Here is a 19,911-nt window from a genome sequence, read left to right as displayed (position 1 = left end):
TTCATGATACGTATCTGTTATTTATGTAGTGATTTGTGGGTTGAAGAGCTAACAGCAATGTTTATACTTTGCATAATTACTAACTACTAGTTAAAACTAACTACTAGTTAAAACTAATTACTAGTTAAAATAGCATGGCAGCAAATGGGAACCATGTTGGGGAATAGTGTTATTTAACTCCATTGTGGTAACTGAAACTTGTGCATGTTGAACTCTGCAAAGAAGGACCATCTGGACCATCTATTTCCTAATGTTTTCTTTTATATCCTGTAATAAAGGCAGGGATGGAGAGAGACAGTGCATTCAACCTTTTGGTCCACCAAAATTATATCAATATTTTGACCACAAAATCAGTTAATTCTTTTCTGTAGCTTTTCTAAAATACACATTACCTAATGCTAAAACTCACAAACGTTTTAATGTTTTTTGGATTTTTATAGTTTTTCCCCATAAAGTAAATATACAGTATGGATAGAAGTTAGGAGACCCGGGTGGCGACCCAGCTCTGTGGGATGTAGGTTAAGCACATCTTCAGGCCTCATTTCTTCTCTGTTAAGTTAGGAATATGTTTGAATTGATGGTTTGGGGGTCATCTGTGAAGCCCATAACAACCACATCTCTCCCTTTCCCTTCCCCAGTCCCCTGGGTCCTACTCTCTGAGCCCTCCTTTTCCATAGTGATGGGTCCCAATGCTTAGGAAAAATTTAGTGCACCTTACCAGTTTTAATTACTAAATATTTTGGTTTTAAAATCTGAATTTGCTTTTTCATTGTTGTTTTAAATGTCAATTTAGAGCTTACTTTTTTTCCAAATATTAAAACATAAAATTAATTATCTTCCTTAAGTAGAAAATAACACATTAGTTATTATTTTTGGCCACACCGCCCAGCATGTGGGATCTTAGTTCCCCAACCCGTGCCCCTTGCACTGGAAGCATGGAGTCTTAATCACTGGACTGCCCAGGAAGTCCAACACATTAGCTATTATTTTCTACCCACTTTAAGGAGATTTTGAGGTGTTTTACATTAAAAAAATAAAATAAAACAGAACCATGGAAATAAAACTAAGAAAATCTAAAAGGACTCTCAGAAGCCAATTAGAAAGAGAAGAAAGATAAGGGTAATAGGAACTTAAGATAAACTGGTTGTTAAAATTAAGCATTAAATTTATCTGAGGGAAAACATTCCTGGTTGAAGAATGTAATTTGATTGCCTTTTCCTGTCTTTAAATTTTTATTTATAGCAACTTATGGCATTATAATAACAGAGAATCCAAAAATTATCTAAAAAACTATTTTTTTCCCCAATTACTATGTTATTCAACCATTAGAAAACCGAAACCAAACTAGGGTATGTCCAAGACTCCCATCAATCAAGCAATGAGTCTCAAAGAAACTAAATTCACTCTACCTCTCCTGGTTTTTTCTTTTTCTTCTTTCGATTTTTCTGAAAGTTCTGGAGGTCATTGAGATGGAGATGGAAAATATGTCGAAGATCAACAAGACTTTAGAAGGCCTAGGATTTTTAAAAGGTCAAGTATATTATAAAATAGAACTGATATTGCACTAGATTTATACTATTTCTAGAAATACCATCTTAAGGAAAAAAATTTAAACTTTTATTAATTTGATGCTTCGTAACAATAAAATAAATGAACATAAGACATCATTTTAGTTAACTTGGAAGGGAAGGTAAAATCCATTGAAGTGGAAGTACACAGGAAAGATACGTACATTCAGGCAGATATTCTAAATTCTGTGTTGGGTTAAGGATTATGAATGTACTCGAGAAACAGGGAGACGTTTCCTATTTGCATTTCTAGTCTGAATACTTCAATATTGTATTTAAAATGAGCAAGATGTCACGGAAACAAAGTAGCAAAAATGCACTTGAGGTTAGCAGTGATTACACCCATCACCCAAAGATACTTCTAGGTTTCCCTTAGGGCATGTTGCTTCTCTTCTTTTGCAAAGCTTTCATGAGATCCGACATGAAATCCTGCTCCCCGCCTCCCCCGCCGGGTGGTCCCGGGTTCGCCTGCCTCTTGGGGGGAGCTGGCGGCCTTTTGACCACCACGGGGGTCGGCTTCGCGGCTTCGGGGGCGAGGGCGGGCGGGGGCGGCGGCGGCGGCAGGGAGGACCCCGCGTCGCCCGCAAACGACGGCGGCGGTGGAGGAGGCACGAAGTTCGGGGGCGCGTCGCTAAAGTCGGGGGGCGGCGGAGGGAGCTCGTCGTCCTCCAGGGGCGGCGGCGGCGGCGGGGGCGGCGGCAGGAGGTCGTGGGGCGGCGCGGGGAAGCCGGCGGCCGCGCCCTTGACCTTGGGGGCCATCCCTGGGCTGCTGCAGCCGACGTCCGAGGACCGTCGCACGGGAGGGGGCGGAGGCAGGCTGGCCTTGGGAAGGGGCTGGGCCATGGGCGCTCCGGGGTCGTGGCTGCCGAGGCCGGACTTCTTGTCCTTCAACAAAGCGACAACAGCATTTATTCTTGACCACACGGCCACGTGGACATGACAGTTCCCGGACAGGTGAGTCTCCGGATTTAGGAAGCGTCTGCCCCCCGAGGGGGAGGCTCAGTCCCTCAGTCCTGAGACTCCAGGTTGTTCCTGAGCTAGCTCACCTCATATTTATTTATATGATGCAGCTTCCCCCAGGAGTTTCAGGCAGCTGAATTGAATCCCTCTGTTTTAGTGATAATTATCATTGCAATTTACATTTTATCAGGCTTTCATTTTATTTCTTTCTTTGCTTAATAACCTCTTGCCACTGGAGATTAGAAATTTTTTTTTTCCCCTAACAAAGTGCCCTTATGATTGAGTTTATTTTATTTAGTTCAACTGCTTAGCATGATAAGAAATTAACTGGTAATGTATTTTTTTAAAAAATTCTGAACAGGCAGTTTGGGAATTAGTGTTCACGCATAGTTAAGTGATTTCTATTCTGGGATCCTTTTATTGCTTTCAGCATTTAAAAATGTTTTTCTTCAGTTGGCATTACAAAAACCATGAAAATAATAATCTCTGAAAGTACACTGCAAGATGAGATTGTCAGACTTGAGAAGCTAACAAGAATATTAGAGAAACACACCTTAAATGGTCTATTGTGGTTTTCAAAAATTATAAGAAGCTCGATAAATACAGGATTTAACTGTTCCCACCACTGGCTGATGGACAAAATGAAAGGGGAGAATGAAGTGGAAAACTACTGAAACACATTTAAGACTGGTTTGAATCATACATAGGAAATATTCAGTGGAACTTGTATGGTCAATTGAGTCATTACCAATTGGACTAATAACTAAATTATAACTTTTAGCTATAATTTTTAGATAGATTTAAATGAATCTTCATTAATCTCCTCTACTAAAAAAAAAGTTATAGAGAATGTTACACCAATTTGGAAATTATTTTAAAATGCGTTTTCTTCTCTGTCACCCTGAGGACATATGTAGAACGTTAACAGAAAAATACAATAATGAATATTTTATAGTGGGACCCTGTCAGTACTCTTCTAATCTGGTTTGGGGTCCAGATAGCATTTAATAAAGGGCTTCTGACTAACATGTTGCTCTAATTTATTCAGAAAAAGTAAGTAAAAATCCCAAGGGCTTAAAATGCAGGTGCCACTTTCAGAGAGTGCTAAAACCACTTGACTAAACCAAAAAAAAAAAAAAAATTGCTTCAGTCAAAATAAATGTAGCTAAACTAAAAATAGTTACCAACCCTCAGCGTTAAAAAAAATTCTTACATTTTCCCGAAGCTGTGATAGTTGGTTTTAATTTTTCATTCTAGCCTATGTAACTTTAAGATAAATATATATATATGAAGCAATTATCTAAATGAAATTACAGTGACTTTTGAATTGTTGGAACTCTATTTTCTCCTTTTAAAAGAACAGTTATTAGAATACTGCTAATGGTTTAGAATATGGGCTTACAGGTGACAGTCTGATAGAAGTGGGTCTTACCTTGGTTGTTTCAACATGTCTCTGGGCTTCTCCGAGAACAGTACTCATAGAATGTGCTGCCTGGGGGATCTGACCATTGGCCTGGGTGGTGCCTGTTTTAACTCCTAAGGGGGAGGAAGAGAGACAAGAAGAGTGGGCAAAGGCGGGAGGGAAAATTAGGAGTATGGGATTAACAGGTACAAACTACTGTATATAAAACAGGTGAGCAACAAGGAGTTACTGTATAACACAGGGAACTATACTCAATGTCTTGTAATAACCTATACTGGAAAATAATCCAAAAAAAAAAAAACCTGAATCCCTTTGCTGTACACCTGAAACTAATACAATATTGTAAATCAACTATACTTCAATAAAAAAAATTGTGGGCAAAGTATTTTCAACATTCTTCAGAGTTAATCTGAAAAGACAAAGCAGTTTTATGTCTCCAAAGCAAAATGATTCACAGGTACACAGGGCTTTTGAAAAAACCTGAGGTTCTAAGACAATACTTCATGAAATTCAGCAAAACATTCAGGGAAATGAATACTTCATACAAGCAACAAAATCTGGATTAACTGGGGTCCTAGAGAACAGTATGTTCTGCTTTTAAAAACTTTTTGGTGACTGGAAAATGAACCTTGAAAACCTCCTTTATAAAAGAATTGTTGTTGTTGAAGATTTTTCTGAAATGGATGTATCTGGGTTCATACCATGCTATGCACGGGAACAACTTAACGTTATCCTTAACAAAAAATACTTTGAGCACAAAAACAGTAGACAGGGCTTCCCCAGTGGCGCAGTGGTTAGGAATCCGCCTGCCAATGCAGGGGACAAGGGTTCGAGCCCTGGTCCGGGAAGGTCCTACATGCCACGGAGCAACTAAGGCCGTGCGCCACAACTACTGAGCCTGCGCTCTAGAGTCCGTGAGCCACAACTACTGAGCCTGTGCGCCTAGAGCCCGTGCTCCGCAACAAGAGAAGCCACCACAATGAGAAGCCTGCGCACCGCAACGAAGAGTAGCCCCCGCTCGCCGCAGCTAGAGAAAGCCTACGCACAGCAACGAAGACCCAATGCAGCCAAAAATAAATAAATAAATAAATAAATTTTTTTTAAAAAAAGGTGGACAGAGGGGATTGGGCAAAATATACAACCCCCCACTATATCCTGAAATTAATTTTTTCCCCCCCAGGAAGTCCTGATATGTGCTTCTTTTCCTGCCTTTTTTTTTTTTGCCGTACGTGGGCCTCTCACTGTTGTGGCCTCTCCCGTTGCGGAGCACAGGCTCCGGACGTGCAGGATCAGCAGCCATGGCTCACGGGCTCAGCCGCTCCGTGGCATGTGGGATCCTCCCGGACCGGGGCACGAACCTGTGTCCCCTGCATCGGCAGGCAGACTCTCAACCATGGCGCCACCAGGGAAGCCCTTTTCCTGCCTTTTTATTTGCCCTTTTGCACAAAAGTGTGCCTAGCCGAGGTTTCACAGTTTTGAGAATCAGAGAGAAGCAGCTGTGTGTTGATGTCTCTGGCTCCGGAGAGGGCATCCCGGGGGGAGGACAGCCAGCTCTCCACACACTGAGCCTGCTCCTCCCATGACTGAACTGCCTCCCAGACCCCGACCTGAGGTCTCCTCCCTGAGGGAATCCGAGGTTGCCTTAGCTCTGCTCACTACCAGCTGTTCTGCCAAATATTTATGAAATGACTGTGTGCTTGCTTCTCTAAATATTTTCCAAATATTTTGAAAAACCCAAAACTCTACGCAACAACTCAGAGAAGGTCATTAAGTACTTCAGGAGACAGGGAAGAAGGGAAGGTCTGATGAGGAATCAGATACTTGCACTATCTCAAAGTATCTCTGTACGAATTATCAGGTACAACATGAAAAAATTGCACAGGAGAGAAATCGGACAGCACGTTAGCCAAGTGGTCAGAATGAATGTTTCCAATGAGGGGCAATAGACACCATATGGCTCCGACTGGGATACCCCGAGAAGGACATGGCAGCTTAGTCCTGCCCCAAACACATTACCTGAGATGAATTACGAGGAAATATCAGACACATCCAAACTGAGGGACATTCTATAAAATAAATGGCCTGTATTCTTTAAAAAATGTTAATGTCTTGATAGACAAAGAAAGGCTGAGGAAATGTTCCAGAGGAAAGGGGATGAAAGAGACATGATGCCTAAATGCAAACTCCAAATCTGGACGGAACCGGTGCCAGGAAAGAGCATCGCTGTAAAGGCATCATTGAGACGACTGGCAAAACTGGGATATGGGCTGTGGTTTACATAAATATACTCTATCAACATGAAATGTTAAATTTCCTGAATTTGATAACTGTACTGTGGTTAGTAAGGGAATAGCTTTAATTTTTTTTTTTTTTTTTTTTTTAGGAAATACAAAAGGAAGATTTAAGGGACAAAGGGACACAATATAGTCAATCTACTCTCAAGAGGCTCCAAAAAAAACGGTCTAGGGACAACATATGGCGGGGTGGGATGGGGAGAGGGGGATGATACAGCAAATGTGACAAATACTCAGTATTGGTGCTCTGGGTCAAGAGTCTATGGAAATTCTTTGCATTATTCTTGCAACTTTTCTGTAAGTTTGAAATTATTTCAGAATAAAAATATGTTCGTGTCCATTTATACAATCAAGAGGCTGGAACAGGCTATACCAACTTGTTCTGCTGTAAGGTTTTTTGCTGTAAAATGCATGCTCCTCATTCAGCAAAAGCAGCCATCTCCTTGTTCAGAGCTGCCCTCCTCGGCACATCTGCTCGGTGCTGTCAGAACTTAACACCCTGTGCCACATAAACACGAGATTATCTCTAAGACTATTTAATGTCTCTCTCTGATTAGCCACATCTTTGCTCTGGAGGGCGGAAAATAACAGGTTTAAACATCTTAAGGTCTTAGGATGTTTAAATTTAAGAGTTTTTCGTAAGGTCTTGTGTCCCATCCCATGCCGCCCCTGAGAGATTTAAACCCCTTAGATTCCAAAGCGCTCAATCTCCTCATTTCTTTTGGTCTCTTCTCTTTCCCCTCTTCCCTCTTTGTATGCATATTCAAAATCTTTCTTTACAGGTAATGGAAACACCTTTGCATAAACAGAAACCAAAGCTGAATACTGAAGACAGTTAGGGGAAATTCCTTGAAGGGGCACAAATTATCAATATATATATTTTTTGCTTCTTTTGCCCAAACACGCACAGTCTGATTTCTCAACAACATAGTGCACACTGCTATGTAACCAGGATGTCTAGGTCTCTGCCAGTCTGCGGGAACAAAAGAAGTCACGTCTATAGCAATCTCTCAGATGCTCCAAGCCGCTGTCCTCCCTTAACCAAGAAGTCTAATCTTTTCTGTGGGTTCTCTGCCCCATCCTGAGACAACCCATGAGTACCCACATAACTCATATATCCTGTAGGTGCCACCTATTTCGGATCTAGGTTGTCCTGGGGTCACAGTATTAATGTCCCAGCTGTCAAGTAGCAACACCACCCCTTCGGCTGCCACGTCTCTCTGGCAGACCTCAAAGGAACTAGGGGTGGGAAGTTTATTAAACACGTATGAGACCCGCATGTTTTACAGAACTCAAGTGCATTCCCAGGAGGGGAATGATCCCTCATCCCTTTCTTCACCCATGTGGTTTGTAAAGGGCCGATCCTACTACCACGTGTACTGGCATCCTCTTCAGTGCGGCTACGTGATTTAGGTATAAGCATGCAATGGAGCCCTTCCAGGGCGTTTTCAGAAGTGGGGCTTTCTCTTTGTACTAAGATTTCCAGCTGTGTGAAAAATGTTAGCCTAGAGAGCCAGTGGCAGTCCTTGCCACCTCATGGGGACACTGCCCAAGAAAGAAACAGCATCTTGATGACTTCGCTTAACGCCCTGGATCCCGCTGTGCCTGAAAGCAGCCTACCTCTGGATTTCCTAGTTTTGTGCCGTAATAAATCTCTCCCCCTTGGTTTTTGTTGCTTAAACTAGATTGAGTTGGATTTCTGCCAATTGCCACGAAAGAGTCCTGATGAAAAACAGTGGCTAAAGTCATAAAATCATTTAATAAGTACTAAAAAAAAAAGCCTCCACGGCTGTTTCCTAATATAAAAGAAAAAACCCTGCCATTTATCAAGAATACATTACTTGTTGCTAAACACTTTGGATGTAGAACGATGCCTCGGGATTTTCAATTGGGTAATCACGGCAGACGCACACAAATCGCCTGTGGTTTGACTCCCAGCCAGTGACCCTGCACCACTTGGCCTTGCCTCTCCAGGACTCTGGGTCAACCATGTGAACAGGGAGAGGGCAGGAGAGGAAAGGGATTCCAGATGAAAAGTTGAAGCGGAGGAGGCATCAGACTGATGGGGCCTGGGGTTGATTGTCTCCAGGCTCTATCCGATGGTTTGAGAGCAGGTCCTGCCCAGGGAGAGTTAGTGCCCGCGCAAGGTCTCCTCGGCTGCAGTTCTTGCTCTGATCTGTCTCTCGTGGGTCCAAGGTCCAGGAAATCTGTCCTCTGTGGGTGACCCCCACTCTGCAAGCCAATGGCTCAGAAAACAGTTGCTGGGGTGATGAAGGAGGTTCCCTGACTAGTGCCCCAAACAGCCCGAGGTTCAAGTGAGCCCATCAGCCAGTAACTCCTCTGATCCCAAGGAACATTTGTTTTTTCAACACTATTCTTGGCATTTACCTTAATTTTGCCGGCAGAGGGAAGAGGGCTGTTGCAAGGAACGTATGGTTTGATTTGTCCCGGGCTCCTGGATGGACATGGGTCCCTTAAACACCTTCCAAGAGCCCTAGTGATTTTGTGTGATGAGTTTAGGGGAAGAGAGAGGCTTGGACAATAATATACGAGAAGAACTGAATTTTAAAAGATGGCGTCATTTCAAGCGGGTCTTTGTTGCTAAGATGTGATCACGGTCATCGTATACGTATGTGTATAACTGAGAAGAATGAACTTCACGTTTATTTGAAAGTGGCTTCCCTTCCTTCTAAGCTCATCATCTTCAGTTCCTTCCAAGCTGGTCACTAATGTAGCTCTTTAGAGCTTAAAATCCCACCCAGCAGGTGCTCATGGCAATACATTCTAAGGCATAAACTGAAAGACAGTTTAAATTGAGGACTTTTTTCTCCTTAGATGCTCAAATGGAAGCATTTAATAATAAGCAGGGATGCTCTCAGTATGGTTTAAGATCTCAGCACATTTGTCCTCTGTAGGGCTGCAGGGCTTAATTTTGATAAATAAGACTCTACAGCAGAACCAAGATGGGTTAATTTACTATCTACTAACGGATATTCCGTCATGGAAAAGACCCTCCTTTTTTTTTTTTTTTTTTTGCGGTATGCGGGCCTCTCACTGCTGTGGCCTCTCCCGTTGCGGAGCACAGGCTCCGGACGCGCAGGCTCAGCGGCCATGGCTCACGGGCCCAGCCGCTCCGCGGCACGTGGGATCTTCCCGGACCGGGGCACAAACCCGTGTCCCCTGCATCGGCAGGCGGACTCTCAACCACTGCACCACCAGGGAAGCCCAGATCCTCCTTTTTGATCAATGGACATCTCATCTGACTGCTGCAATCGTGTTCTTCAAAAATTGGATTTAAGCAATTCATTTGGGAGAAACGGAATGAACATGCATTTTGCATTTAGTATTAAGGGCGTTCACATTACTTCACCCTCAGAGAAACCCTACCAGGTGTTAATTCATTTTTCCATTTGTCGTCCCAACCATCTTCGAATTCTAGCCGAATGCCTGTTATCTGCCCAGCACTGCGGTCCGTGCTGGGAAAAGTATGATGTACCAGACAGAAACAGTCCCTGACCTCATGATTTCCTTCAGTGCCTGGAGGAAGGAACAGATACTAAACTGATAATCACACAGATTATTAATTATGACTGGCCTACCAAGGACAATTCATTTCAGATCTGAGGCTGGGCAGGAATTAGCCACATGAAATCAAAGAGCATCATAAACAGAGGAAGAGCATCTGAGAAGTCCTTGAAAAAGGACGGTGCCTGGGGCTTTGAAAAACTGGGAAAAGCAGATGGGCTCTGTAGCAGGAACAGGAAGACAGGGGTGGGGAAAGAGGCAGGTGAGATGGGCGAGGCTCATTTCATGCAGGTTTTGGTGGCCTTGCTAAGGACTGGGGACTTAATCTGAGAGCAGTGGAAAGCATCTGAAGCACCACCCCATGGGGCCAAGTGAAGATCATGGTGGCTAGGATTTGATGGCAATGGAGACAAACAGGCATGGACAGGTTTGACTGATATTCAGAAGGTAGAATCAGCAGGATTTAGGGGTGACTGGATTTGGAGGTGAGTTTTCTTGCATGTTTTCTGCAGGAGCAATTGGGCAGATGATGATGTTATTTATGGAAACAGAGAACAACAATGGGGGAGCAAGTCTGGAGGGTAAGAGGATGAGCTCAGTTCTGCAGATGTTGAGTTTGAGGTGTCTGGGAAGGATCCACGTGAAGCCCATGAGCAGACAGTTGGATACATGGGTTTGAAGGTCAACAGAGAAGCCTGGATTGGATTTACGTAGCTATAGGTGGTCAGCTCATACACAGTGCTGGGGGTGGATTAGATCACTTAGGGAGATAGTGTAAAATGAGGATAGGGTTAGGATTGATGGGTCTTGGGTAGTTTAAGGTGGGGTTGAAGAAGAAGAAGAAGAGTTACTATAGGAGGTTAAAAGAGTGGTCAGAGAAGTTGGGGGCAGGGTGGGGGACTTGGAGTGTGTGGTATCTGGAAAGCCGAGAGAGGAGATTGGTTCAAGGAGGAGTGGTCAGTTGAGTTGGGGTTGCTGAAAGGTGGACTAAAAAGAGGGGTTTACAGTAGTTTGATTTAGCAACACAGAGGCCGCTGGTGAGATGAGCAAGAGCATTTTCCACCAGGTAGTAGAGGCAGAAGCCTGACTGAAATGGGTTGAAGAGTGAAAAGGAAGTAGAAACATGGAGACAGCAAATACGGTCCACCTTTTAGAACAGTTGCTTGTCAGATGGGGCACTAGCTGGAGGGGCATTTGGAGTTGTAGGAGGGTTTTACATTTGATTTTGTTTCTTTGAAGAAGGGAGCAATATTGATGAGAAGAAAACAGTAGAGCAGGAGAGAAAGTAGAAGAGAATGGCATAATCACGCATCTCTCTGGTCTTTGTCCTGGGTTCCTGGCACAGAACTTGGTATTTTCCAAGCTATCAGAGTGTCTTTGTTATTCAGCCCCTAGGAACACATCTGAGTTTATGCAAACAAGGTGGATCAGGATGGGTGCTGGTCACCAGAAGACCAACCAACTGATTAGAGGGTTGAGGCTTTAGGCCAGCCCGACATCGGCAGAGTAGAGAATGGGGGCTAGAAACTGAGTTCAGTCACGTGGCCAATGATTTGATCAATCATGTCGATGAAGTGAAATCCCAATAAAAAATCTGGACAGTGGTGCTTTCCTGGTGGTGAATACATCCATGTGCTGGAAGGGTGATGCACCCTGATTCCAGAGGACACAGAAGCTCTTCATCTGGGATCCTCCTAGACCTCACCTTATTCGTCTTTCATTTGGCTGGTCCTGATGTGTATCCTTTACTTACTTTTTTAATTTTTAAAAATGTTTCTTTCTTTCTTTATTTTTTGCTTGCGTTGGGTCTTCATTGCTGCGTGTGGTCTAGCTGCAGTGAGCGGGGGCTACTCTTCGTTGTGGTGCATGGGCTTTTCATTGCGGTGGCTTCTCTTGTTGTGGAGCACAGGCTTCTAGGCGAGCGGGCTTCAGTAATTGCTGTACGCGGGCTCAGTAGTTGTGGCACACGGCCTTAGCTGCTCCGCGGCATGTGGGATCCTCCCGGACCAGAGGTTCCCCACCGAACCTGTGTGCCCTGCATTGGCAGGCGGATTCTTAACCACTGTGCCACCAGGGAAGTCCCAGTGTATACTCTATAATAACATTGTAACAATAAGGATAACACTCTCCCAAGTTTTGTGAGTTGAACTGTTGACCCTAAGGGGGTTCTGGGAAACCCCCAGATTTGTGGCCGGTAGGTCAAAAGTTTGGGTGGCCTGGGGACCCCTGAAGTGTGGCTGGCATCTGAAGGAAGGGCAGGCTTATTAGGACTGTGCCCTCTTGGGGTCTGAGCTAACTCCAGGGGCAGCATCAGAGTTGCGCTGCAGGACTCCAGTTGGGGCAAGAATAGGGGACGAGAGCATGCATGGAAGAATCGACCCTTGTTAGGAGGTAACATAATAGACATGGGCTAGGATGGGTGTAGATGCAGGTTAAATCACTGGGTTTGGTGGTGGAAAGTTGATGCTTTCTTTTTTTTTTTTTTGCTGAGAGTAAAGGGGCTGGAGATTGGAAATCTGAGGAGAGTGAAGAATGTCTGAAACAATGAGAGAAACTAGGGGATTACAGTGACTGGGATAGGTTTTCTCAACATTACTGACTGACATTTGGGACGGGCAGATTCTTTGTTGCTCAGGGCTGTCCTGTGCATTGCAGCACAGGCAGTATCCCTAGCCTCTGCCCATTAGGGGACACGAGCACCCTCCAAAGCACGACAACCAAACATGTGTTCAGACATTGCCAAGTCTTCCCTGGGGGTCCAAGTCTCCCTTGGTCGAGAACCACTGGTCTAGGGAAACACAGTAAGAACCACAGGCAGTAAGTATTAAGGGCCCGGTTGTGGCTGATGTCGACAGATCTGTGATGGACTCAGTGTCTACCGTATGCCGAGCCCTCTGGGAGGAAAGGATGTCCCAATCCCTCTCGCCATGCTGGAGAAGCCTCACTCCCCCTACCCTCTCCTTTTCTCAACCTCCACATTCCTATCTACTAGGTTAATGGTGGGCAGAGTCCTGTGGGTTGAGAGCCAGCCCAGTCATTCTGCTCACTTCCTTCCTTCCTTTTCCCCTCCTTCCTCTCTCGCTCCCTTCTTTTCTTCCTCTTTTTCTTTAAATCCCTGGTGTTATAGTTGTCTCTGGCTAGGGCTGAAACTTAGGAGACAGAGATGCCCATTTCAGGCTTTGAGTTTAAACCACGTGCTCTAGCTTGTTCTAACAGGTAGCCTTGAATTGGGAGTTATGAACACTAGCCCAGCTGATCAAACGTGGAATTCTATTTGCCATGGCTCCTGTGTCTTTATCTCTTTCTCTTGGGGACTTCATGGGAGGGATGCCTGTGTCTGGATGTGGGCTCAGTGGTGCCCTATCAAGATAGCATCTCACAGCACCTGCAAATCCCCAATGACCTCTGACACACACACATAACTGGTAGAGCTAAGGTCCTGGCAAGACGTGGGTTCTGTTTCCACCCAAGTGGGTGGACTGTAATTCAGTTCTGACACCTCCTGGAGTCGGCACCAGACTCTACAGGTTTAAGGTACAACCTTCACAAGGCTGCCTCCACTTCAATGCCAGCCACCCGCCACTTCTGACCAGCCCTTTATAAACTGAGAGGCTCCCACGACCCCTCAGGTTCAGTAATTCAACACAATGACTTGTAGAACTCAGGAAAGCTCTATACTCACCCATTACAGTTTTATTATAATGGACGCCCACAGGGCGAGGTCTGGGTGGGTCCTGGATGTGGACTCCTTTCTCTGTGGAGTCAAGGCATGTAACCCACCTGGTTCCTCGACTTGTTCACCAACCAGGAAGCTCCCCCAAGCCTTGCTGTCTAGAGTTTTTATTGGGGTTTCATTAAGAGGTACAATTGATTAAATCACTGGCCACAATGGTTCAAGTTCTTCCAACCATTATTTATCATAAAGACAATGTGTTTGAATCACAGCTCAACCACTGAGAAGTACTACATACTAACTTCTCCAAGCTTTAGTTTTCTCAACTGTGGAGTGAGGATAATAATGTATACCTTGCAGGGTGGTTGTAAGGACAAGAAATAATGTGTATATAAAGCATAGTACCCACTCCATCCCTCAATGTCTTGCCCTCCTTCTTAAAAATATAAACCAGTAGCTGTTCTATTACCATTAAAATGTGATGTCCAGAATTGGGTACGGGGCTCTAGCCATGACGTTATTGAGACAAAACCCCAAGAAATGATCTCACTGTTGGTGCGAGCAGCCTGCTGGGCACTAATGGAGCCTTGGACAAACATCACATCTCTACTGTGATGAGACACAGCTCCCTACAAGCTCACCCTAAGTTGGTGATCACCACCTTGTCCACAAGCATATCATGAAAAAAGGGGCAGAGCTTTGCTAAAAGTCACTTATAAAGGAATAGATACAAGTGTGGGGGGGGGGCGGCAGGATCTTAAATTTGACCATCAGGAGGGAATGTATTCTGTACAGTGTCTACAAAGTTCTGTTTCTATGAAATACATTAGAAAAGTTTGAATACGACCTCTGAGCTTTGAACAGGTGTCAGACTTTCCCCTCTGCAAGGTACCTGTAGAAGACGGGGCTGGTGGGGCTGCGTCGACAGTGCCCAGGTTTGTCCACCGAGAGGCGAGCCCTGCCCTGGCCATGGCACGCTGATAGTTATCATAGAGCGTCTTTCCATACTAGGGAAAGAACACAAAAGAAGCAACAGAGTAATCCCAAATTCTGCACTCAATTGCAAACTGCAAGTTCAGGGAAAAAAGGACTTCATGACTACTCTTTTTATTCCTTTCCTGAGATTTCTTTTAGTAGACGTATTTCAATGAAAAAATCCACAAATCATGTTTTCATATGTTAAATAATTTTCCAGATTAGTAGAGTCAGGTAATACTTTCACCTCCCCATTAGAGGAGAGCTTTAGCCACGCACTGTGATGACATATATCTTTATGTAATTCTACTGCAGACTGTATCTAGTGTTTCTTAATTACACACGACACTTGCAAAGCTCTTCATACATCAATATCTGAGATGTCTCATGTGAAAGTAAATCCCTGACTCTCAGGTCATGGGAGAGGTCCATGTATCAACCACTCTCACTTACTTAAAAAAACCAATGGGCAAATAAGGTAATATCTATAGCATTGACCCATTAATGGCATTGACTCAGTAAGAATGGATCAGCTGTTTCTCAGTAGCACAAAGACTGGACCCAGGTCAGGAGGCTGGTTAGCAAAGATAGGGTGAGTCCAAACGCTATCTCACCTTGGCGATCCTGATTCCCGTAACCCACTGATTTAGCATTCTTGCGTCATCACAGCAGAGATACTTGATATACTGGGACTCCTTCTGAATTTGCGGATGCTAGAAAAAGCCATTTCAAAGACCATTTATAAGCTCTTCACTTATTAGCACCTTTCAAAAACATTAAAAAAATTCTCACAGTGTATTACATTTCCTGAGATGGTGGCCAAAATTACCAGTAGCAATTTTAGGATTAGGAACAGGAGTATATTTTTTACAGAGGCTAAATTTGGAAAGAATTTAAGAAAGCGGTGACATGATTTATCACAAGCATTTTTTTACTCTATTATCATTAATCATTTTCATTCCTGCGTTTTGAACACTTGAAAGCCTTCACATTTATCACGTTTCTAGCCCTACAAGAAATCCAAATCATTTCTCCATTTATCAGATAAAGGAACTTACCTGATGTAATTCTTATGTCAAGGAATTAATGCCTTTGTGACCCCCCCATCAATCCTAGGGTTATTTCTGCTACCAGGAATTCAGGGTTTCACCCCGTCTTCTGTCATCTCTTACCCAAATGGGCCATTTTGGCCTCCAGATGGATGGCGCAGAGAAGGAATATTTCTGTCTAATCTTAAGTGGCAATGAGCTAGGTGCTGCACTAGGGGTCATCCAGGCCTTCCAGGAGCTCCTGATCAAAGAGAACAGTGATGGACAGGCACGAAGGTCCTTGGTCATACAGAACATCCTTGTCTTTCAGCACCAGAAACAGCTCCCTAACTTCCAACTGCATTCCTGTTCTGACTGTCTTGAAAGAGGGGCAAAACATGGGTCTCTCCAGCAATTTGATGCCTATAGTTCTTAGAAAGCAGCTGTTGTTTTGTTTTGTTTTGTTTCTGGAGGAATTTTAAAAGTTGATCTTGTTACCTTTGGCTTGATATATTAAAATTCCTTTGGTTTGTTTTTTGGTGCATGTCATGTCATGGGAAAGCCAGGTTCCCAGGAGCAGACTTAAACTGTTCTGTGCTTGCAATGAAAGCAACTGTCTGGGTAGAGGCATCCACTTAAACAGCACAATCAACAATTTCTTAAGTATGTACTTCATCCAAATAGACTAAAATGTAGTCATTCCCTTAAGCATAATGGCTGTTGAGCACAAAAGAGAGGCAAGAACTCTTGACCTTGAGTTCTAACTATGGCTCCTCCTATGATCAGGAGGTCGAAGTATAGACTTTGGTTCATTCTTTCCAACATTAGTGGCGTGCGTCTCACCAACTTCCTTATGTCACATGTGTGCTAGGACTGTATACAGAAGAATTAAGCATCAGATGACCTTGAAGGTCTCTCGTGATCCTCAGATTTTATGATTCTAAGATGAGCTGCCTAGTGGGCTCCTTTCTGGCTCCCCTGTGAAGGCAGGAACCTCCTAGGCTCCCAGGACATCATACAGCAAGTTCCTGTGCTCATTCTTTTGTCGTGTCTTAGGACCTGGCCAAGGGGTTTACTCCCTTGAGCTTTTAGCTGAAAAAAATACTTGCAAAGATGTTTAAGGACAAATGCTGGCTCCGTGCCACTGGTTAGACTCTTCCACCGTTGGTCTGGTTGCTCCTGACCACAGAAAGAGAAGCTCCTGCAGGATGTGCCATGCAGCACACTGAGGTCAGGGCAACTGCAGATCGTTGTTCAAAGGGATCTTACAGATCCTCTAAACTTCCCAGTGGGAGACCAGAGAAGTTAAGCCATTTATCCCAGGTCAAAGGGAGTGGCAGAAGCATAACAAGAAACCAAGGGCCTGTGCATTCAGTAGATACCTCTGGGTGCTCAGAAATATACCAATCCCTACGTAGACAGAGATGAGAAAGAAAGGCTCACACTGTACTTAGGAAGTGGTGGCTGGGATGTCCCTGGGGGAGACATATGTAAACAAATGTATGATCACTCTATGACATGGTAAAGTTCGTAGTAAAAGTTGGAAACCAGAGAGAGGCTCTTTGGACAAAGTGACAGAATGTTATAATACATTTGAGGAACGTGTAGAAGTTCTGTGTGGTCAGGACCTGGGAGCCATGGAAAGGAGAGGCAGAAAAGAAGCAGGAGAGGAAGCAGAGTCAAGGGCCTTGTGTCAAAATAGCATCTGGACGTTGTCCTCTAGGCAGTGGGGCCATCAGACCTCTGGAACAGCAGGGAATCCAGGCAGCAGTGGTGGCTGGGGCCGTGGAGTGAGGAGGAAGAACAGACAGAGAGGGCTGCATGAGAGCCGTCTCTCGTAGAAACCAGAACTTGAGGAGGGAATGGACAACAGAGGGGAGAGGAGGGACTTCAGGGATGATTTCTCTATTTCTAGCTTGGAAAAGTAGGTGGGTATCATGGGTTTCATTGTGTCCCCTCCAAAGACACGTTGAAGTCCTAACCCTCTGTTTAGGTATCTGTGTGAATGGGACCTTATTTGGAAACAGGATTGTTGCAGATGGAATCAGGTTAAGGTGAGCTCATACTTGATTAGGCATTTATATTCTACTAGGGGAGAAAGCCAATAAAAATACAAAACACTAAGTAATGTCACTTCAGACTGTGAAGAAAATGTAGCAGAGTAAGGGTAGGGAATAGGTGAGTGATGGAGCAGAATTCCAGAACTCTTTCCATGACCCCTCACCACCTCTCAACGGAGCTCAATAGAGACATAATTCCTCCTGGAGGATGGTCACTTCCACTGCCCCATCATACCTCACCTCAGAATGCAGTGAGAAAAAATTCACAAAGGAGCAACTTCACAGGAAAGGGGAGTGTGCATCAAAGAAAGAGCACAAGGGTAGAAATGATTCTGGGGTACCAAGTCCTTTCTTGTGAGTATGGACAACCTCTGATATCTTTTTTGTGAGTATGGTCAGTCTCTTAAAAAACTTTTTAATTTACTTATTAATTTTAAAAGTTGAAATGTAGCTGATGTACTTAGTTTCAGGTGTACTACCTAGTGATGTGACACTTGCCTACATTATGAAATGATCACCAGGGTAAGTCTAGTAACCATCTGTCACCATACAAAGCTATTGCTGTATTACTGACCATATCGCTCAACCTCTTAAAGGACAGGTGATGTCTCTACTGCCTTCTCAGAGTGTGGCCCCTGGGCCATCAACATCACCTGGGAACTTGGTGGAAGTGCAAATTCCGGGGCCTGATCCCAGACCCACAGAATCAGAAACTCTGGGGGCCCAGCCACCTGTGTTTTAACAGCTCTCCTGGTGAGTCCCATGCACTCTGAAGTTTGAGAACCACTGGTCAATAGAAATATTTAATTGGTTCTAGAGTGCAGTAAGAATGCCTTCCAGTTCTCGCTTGCTGGCTGTGTCTCTCGACATTGCACTGATGGTCTTATGGGCAAATATTGTTTAATCTGCACGGGAAGTGTTCTTTTAAAAAAAATTGTTTATTTATCTTTTTGGCCGTGCCATGCGGCATGTAGGATCTTAGTTCCCCAACCAGGGAGATCGAACCCGTGCTCCATGCAGTGGAAGCAAGAAGCCTTAACCACTGGACCACCAGGGAAGCCCCCAGGAAGTGTTCTTATTTCCACTTTGTAGCAGAGGGCAATGAAGCTTAGAGAGTCCCGACAATGCGCCAGGTGACAAGACCAGGACTCAAATTCCCATCTTCTCGACAGCGCCACACCACGGACTGTGATAATCCGTGAGTTTATCCTGAGTAAGAAACTCCCGGGCTGAACTTCTCAGCCCTTGCATGTCTGTGGAATCACACGATCTCTTAACATGCTTCGCCATAATCTCCAACTCCTTTTGCAGTGTATGTGCACATTCTTTGAATTCTTTAAATCTGCTCACCCTCATGAAATATTTGCATATCAAGAAATTTTTTCCCCACAGTGGACAGAAAGGCACATAAATGACCAAAATGTTCATAAACAAATGAGGTTCTCCAAACGATGACAGACACTTTTACTCAGCAAATGAACAGAAATTCCTAATATTTTGGGAAGGAACCGAGAAGCATGCCTAAGAGCAGAATAAGCAGGGTGATTGCCCGTAAGGAAACTGGCTTGAGAACAGAACTGATCATTCTGAGGAAAGGGAAATGTGTGTTCCCCTTGGGTTGTTTGTCCTGATTCTTGTTTGTTCTTGGATCATCAGGCCTGCTTTTTTTTCACCTCTGAGCCCTCTCTCCCATCTGGGAGGCCCTGCCCTGGGTCTCAGCGTTGCCATGCTCAGTGCAGCCCAGGGTGACCTGTGTCCCAGATCAGATAGTTCAGCCCATGATTCTGGGACCTAGTTCCAAGCTTGTGAGTCAGCATCAGAAACTGCATTCCCACCCTGCTCACTGGGTCTAAATCCTCAGCCTGGGAACCTCTAGGTCTGAGAGCTCTTCTTTCTCTTGCTGGAAATCCCTCCTCCAGCCTCTGGACCCTGGCCATGGGTTAGGGCCCTTGCCCCCTTCTGACAACGTTCATTCTATTTGTCCGCTCTGAAGTGCATTTCGTCACCAGCTGATAAGCCCTGACTGTTGACGCTTAGAGTTAGAACACATTCTGATCCTCTGAGTGCAAAACTTGACTGTGCTGAGGAAAAACTAAGATCCTGGGCCCCATCCTTAAATGGTTTGATTCAGTGGGTCAGGGCCCTGGAACCTGTATTTCTAACCAGCCTCCCCTGACTCTGATTCAGCCAGTTTATTGACCAGCATTTCAGAACCTCTCTCTAAAACCTTCTCCCTACCTAAGAGATGTGGGCAGTGCTGCAGAGGTGCAGTGCACGCCCATGCGCAAAGGAGGGCCTCCATTTTGGTAATTTCTCAGGGTCTCAGGATTGCAAACAAGGGCCATGGGGGCAGACAGAAACACAATGAAGACAAAGTTCAAGGGCGGCTTGGGCTCGGGGGGAGG

The 19,911-nt window shown here is 44.5% G+C and overlaps 1 protein-coding gene across 1 annotated transcript in view; it reads right to left on the bottom strand.

The window, feature by feature from the left end:
- Positions 1 to 1,352: 1,352 nt before the first annotated feature.
- The window catches only part of APBB1IP (amyloid beta precursor protein binding family B member 1 interacting protein), a 116,963-nt gene continuing 98,404 nt past the window's right edge, over positions 1,353 to 19,911 (bottom strand). The window contains exons 11-14 of the mRNA XM_082620058.1: positions 15,033 to 15,131; positions 14,336 to 14,450; positions 3,961 to 4,064; positions 1,353 to 2,453 (exon numbers count right to left, since the gene is read on the bottom strand). Coding sequence (XP_082476184.1) covers positions 1,941 to 2,453; positions 3,961 to 4,064; positions 14,336 to 14,450; positions 15,033 to 15,131 — 831 coding nt within the window. The 3' untranslated portion in view covers positions 1,353 to 1,940. The remainder of the gene's footprint in view (positions 2,454 to 3,960; positions 4,065 to 14,335; positions 14,451 to 15,032; positions 15,132 to 19,911) is intronic.

Source organism: Mesoplodon mirus (genome assembly GCF_964341445.2).
Source record: "Mesoplodon mirus genome assembly, chromosome: 4".
Taxonomy (NCBI): Eukaryota; Metazoa; Chordata; class Mammalia; order Artiodactyla; family Ziphiidae; genus Mesoplodon; species Mesoplodon mirus.
Note: the sequence above shows the minus strand (reverse complement) of the source record. Positions and strands in the feature narration are given on the sequence as shown.